Here is a 4807-nt window from a genome sequence, read left to right as displayed (position 1 = left end):
ATCAACAGGTGCGAAATGTTGGTTTTGCATAATAGGGCCCGTTTAATACACACTTATATCAGACCCAAAAAAAAATTTTTTACGATTAATCGTGATTATTAATGTGATTAATCGCGATTATTATATTGTTTGACAGCCATAATTTAAATACATTGCAGTGTTATTTATGTATCATTTTGTGATTATTTAAAAAAAAAAAAAAAAAAAAAAAAAAAAGCACCTAAAGTTTTTCAGCTGTCTGCAAATTTCTGTAACCTTCAGACTTCAATCGCACCAGTTTTAAGAAATCAACAATACTGTACACATTTCTGTCTCATGTACACCAGATAGTGTTTCAGTGATTGGATCTGACGATGCCACCACCTGCCATTTGGTTGTGCTGCGGCATACAGGTAACATTTTCTTTTGTGTACTTCTACCCATTCATGAGTTTAAATCAAGTTTTCCCCTGGGTTAGGAAGTGGAGCTGCTTGCCTTGCACACTGCGACGGATCCAACACTCGGTCCGAAGTCCCGCTCCTTGTTAAATCTGTCACATCACTGGCTAACTGCAGTAAGGAGGGCAGGTACAGTAGCTTTCACACATTATCTGGAGTAGAATACATTATGTAAACTTCATAATGTATTATTAATTTATTCACCCTTTGCATTTCCTCCAAGTAGACTAGAACTGCATCTTGTTGGTGGATTTAGGGATGAGGAAATGACATCCCATGAACTGAGCCTTAACATACTAGGTAGATTGCACTGCTATGTTATACAGGAATAAGATTTTGTCAAACTTTATCTGTCTCTTTTCGCTTTATAGTAGCCTTCCAGCAACAGAACGAGGATATTCATCTGGAAACATGTTGCATCACAGGTAACCTTTTCTGAAATCTGTCACCATGTGTACATGACTGTCAATCATTCTCCTGCGCTCTTTCCTACAGAAATGAATGATGTTGTCATCAATGCAGTTCATAGACCTGCTGTTTATGGTTTAGGTATGTGTATGCAATCCGGGAGGTCGCGCTATGCTTTAAAAATGCAAACTATTTTTATTTCATAATTGTATTTTTGTAAAAGGTATAAATGTTAAAACTGGGATAGTGTTTCCTGCTGCTTTCCCTTGTAAAGGACCAGGAGAGAAATTGCGGTCAGCACGCACATTCACGGGTGGACAGGTAACTGAGACATTCACTAGCATAGCACACAAACTACCTCATGTTACTAATCTTTTTTCCTGTCCCTTTATGTTTAACTTAAATTTGTTTTTATTTACTTTTTTTTTTTAATTCCCGGACAGATGGTTGACATTTATGACTCTCGCCAAAGAATTGTTAAAATCGGGCCATGCAAGTGGCCTAACAATATGGATATTGCCTTTTGGTTGTCACAAGACGACAACATAATTTTAAAGGTAAATCATTTATAAACCTGCTCATCTTTCAATTCTCATATTTGTTTTTTCATATTATGATCACTTACTGTATTTGAGGGGTGTGTGTTGTGGTTGGCACACCTCCCAGTGTAAATACTCAAGTGATGAAATGTCGTATCCTGCTTATAGTGCTTGTCTACATCGCCATTGGCTGAGCCACCACACTTTGTCCAGCACATGAAATCCACCATCCAGTTCCTCCTGGAGCACCCAGACTCTGATAGTCTCTTCCCTGGTGGTCAGCCACAGTTCTACCACAGGACTGAGAGCGGGGACTGGGAGAGAGTTGCGTCTCTCACACCCTCATCTACACCTTAAATGTTGTACCCAGCTGTTTTCACCTCTTTTGATTGTTGGACACAGAGTGACCTTTCCAATCACGATCTGCTTTACTCATTGTGTCTTAAAATGGACATTACATCTACGAACGGCTGTCTTGACTCATCTGACTGGCCAAGTAGACGGTAGACACAAAAACAGCTTGTCTGCCATATTGTAATATGCCTGTCCGAACTCCTCTATGCCTCATTGTTTTCTTTTAATGAAAATTCTAAACGTTACTGTCAATTCATTTTACCACACAAATTGTACAAAACTAAACATATATGTATGTATTGGATTCAAACAATGGTTTCAATCAAGAAAGTCGGTATTTACTGTATAATAATGCATACTGGGTGTACTGTATTGAACAATAATGATAGGAAATATGAAAATACAAATCACCGCTACATTGTTGAGCAGTCAATTAAATAAATGTATAAAAGTGGAACAAAACGACCAAATGGTCTTCTATGTGTGCAAAACTTAAGTTTATGTTTTTGACAGGGAGAGCACTCATTTGACTTAAGGGCTAAGGAACCTTTAAAGGATCCTCGTGACGTACATGTCCCTCCCTTTATAACCCCCATCATTTGTAACTGAGCTACTGTGTGGAACAATTTCCCTTGTGGATCATTAACGTTTGTCTAAGTCAGCGGTCGGCAACCCAAAATGTTGAAAGAGCCATATTGCACCAAAAATACAATACAAATATGTCTGGAGCCGCAAAAAAAAAAAAAGCATTATTATAATAAAGGCAACACATGATGTAAGTGTCTATATTAGCCTACTATCAAAGGCTGACGCAAATTCTCGATGACAGAAATATATCTTAATTTTTATTCTACACATTTTTGCAACATTGGAAGTCATTAGTAAAATAGAGGCTTTTTACAGGATCAGATAACTTCTGGAAATTACTGGCTCAAAATGACCAAAGGTATAGATGTGTGTGTCCAAGTTTTAAGGAAATGGATTTATTTAAATCTTGCAAGCTGGTTAATATATTGCTGTGGTCTGGAACAACATGGCACACAAACAACTATGAGAAATACAGCCAATATTACATATAATGTGTCATGAGACATGCATATATAAATTAAATACACATAGGACATAAGTAAAGGAAATTAAATGAGCTCAAATATACCTACAAACGAGGCATAATGATGCAGTATGTACATACAGCTAGCCTAAATAGCATGTTAGCATTGATTAGCTTGCAGTCATGGATTGACCAAATATGCATTCACGCACAGCATAAAATGTTTGGTGGACAAAATGAGACAAAGAAGGAGTCTTTCTGTGGCAGCATCAGAGAAATTTGTGCATGTAAACCAACTAAGATTAGTTCAAGGATGGCTGAAATTAGTAGGACAAAACGGTGCTTGCCAAATACTCTCATCAGTGAAGCATGTTTAATATAAACAGTGGGATTTTTTAACATTTAGGAAGGTTTGTGTCAAGTTTGTCCTCCGACAGAAAATATATTAAAACAAAAAAATTATTTTTTTCTACATCTTTTTCCATTTTCACACATCTCTGAAAGAGGTCCAGGGAGCCACTAGGGCTGCTGACCCCCGGTCTAAGTCTATCTTTATGCATGGTTGATGCTCGTACTGTATGTCAAGTGTCTATGAGCTGTTACATAAATCAAGGAAAAATAAAGAGTAGCTGTTTCACGGAACACGAACCAATTTTAATGGACAAGCGGTAGAAAATGGATGGATGGATGTAAATATCTTTGACCCAACTCTCTCATTTGAGTCACACATTAAGAGTGTTACTAAAACGTCCTTTCATCTCCGTAATATCGCTAAAATTTGTTCCATTTTGTCCACCAGCGACGCGGAGGTCATTATTCATGCGTTCGTTACATCTCGTCTCGATTACTGTAACGTATTATTTTCGGGCCTCCCTATGTCTAGCATTAAAAGATTACAGTTGGTACAAAATGAGGCTGCTAGACTTTTGACAAGAACAAGAAAGTTTGATCATATTACGCCTATACTGGCTCACCTGCACTGGCTTCCTGTGCACTTAAGATGCCACTTTAAGGTTTTACTACTTACGTATAAAATACTAAACGGTCTAGCTCCATCCTATCTTGCTGATTGTATTGTACCATACGTCCCGGCAAGAAGTCTGCGTTCAAAGAACTCCGGCTTATTAGTGATTCCCAGAGCCCAAAAAAACGTCTGTGGGCTATAGAGCGTTTTCTATTCGGGTTCCAGTACTGTGGAATGCCCTCCAGGTAACAGTTAGAGATACTACCTCAGTAGAAGCATTTAAGTCCCGTCTTAAAACTCATTTGTATACTCTAGCCTTTAAATAGACCCCCCTTTTAGACCAGTTGATCTGCCGTTTCTTTTCTGCTCCTAGTGGAGAAGGGGGGAACAGATTAGGTGACCACAGATGTTTCGCTAGCTGTTCAAAGTCGGGACCCGGTTGGACCACTCATCTGTGCATCAGTTGGGAACGTCTCTGCGATGCTGACTTGTCTCCACTCAAGATGATCTCCTGCTGGCCCCACTATGGACTGGACTCTCACACTATTAACTAGATCCGCTCAAGGTCCATTGCACCGGTCGCCCAAGGGGGCAGGGGTCCCCACATCTGCGGTCCCCTCCAAGGTTTCTCATTGTAATCCAATTGGGTTGTTTTTTTCTTGCCCTGATGTGGGATTTGAGCCGAGGATGTCGTTGTGGCTTGTGCAGCCCTTTGAGACACTCGTGATTTAGGGCTATATAAGTAAACTTTGATTGATTGATGACATGCACCTGGGGATAGATTGATTGGCAACACTAAATTGGCCCTAGTGTTTGAATGTGAGTGTGAATGTTGTCTGTTTATCTGTGTTGACCCTGTGATGAGATGGCGACTTGTCCAGGGTGTACCCCGCCTTCCGCCCGTGTGCAGCAGAGATAGGCTCCAGCACCCCCCCGCGACCCCGAAAGGGACAAGCGGTAGAAAAATGGATGGATGGATGATTGATGATGTTATTGCACCTTGCAGTTTTCCGTTTCTGTTATCCCGCCCCTATATGGCGGAGCCAATAAGAAT

At 39.8% G+C, this 4807-nt stretch overlaps 1 protein-coding gene across 1 annotated transcript in view; it reads left to right on the top strand.

Moving 5' to 3' along the window:
* ntan1 (N-terminal asparagine amidase) overlaps positions 1 to 3608 on the top strand; it is a 7111-nt gene extending 3503 nt beyond the window's left edge. Inside the window, exons 3-10 of the mRNA XM_061988246.2 lie at positions 327 to 392; positions 458 to 566; positions 664 to 737; positions 809 to 862; positions 933 to 986; positions 1069 to 1166; positions 1289 to 1402; positions 1553 to 3608. Coding sequence (XP_061844230.1) covers positions 327 to 392; positions 458 to 566; positions 664 to 737; positions 809 to 862; positions 933 to 986; positions 1069 to 1166; positions 1289 to 1402; positions 1553 to 1741 — 758 coding nt within the window. The 3' untranslated portion in view covers positions 1742 to 3608. The remainder of the gene's footprint in view (positions 1 to 326; positions 393 to 457; positions 567 to 663; positions 738 to 808; positions 863 to 932; positions 987 to 1068; positions 1167 to 1288; positions 1403 to 1552) is intronic.
* The last annotated feature ends 1199 nt before the right edge of the window (positions 3609 to 4807 follow it).

This window comes from Nerophis lumbriciformis, linkage group LG27 (assembly GCF_033978685.3).
Source record: "Nerophis lumbriciformis linkage group LG27, RoL_Nlum_v2.1, whole genome shotgun sequence".
Lineage (NCBI taxonomy): Eukaryota > Metazoa > Chordata > Actinopteri > Syngnathiformes > Syngnathidae > Nerophis > Nerophis lumbriciformis.
Note: the sequence above shows the minus strand (reverse complement) of the source record. Positions and strands in the feature narration are given on the sequence as shown.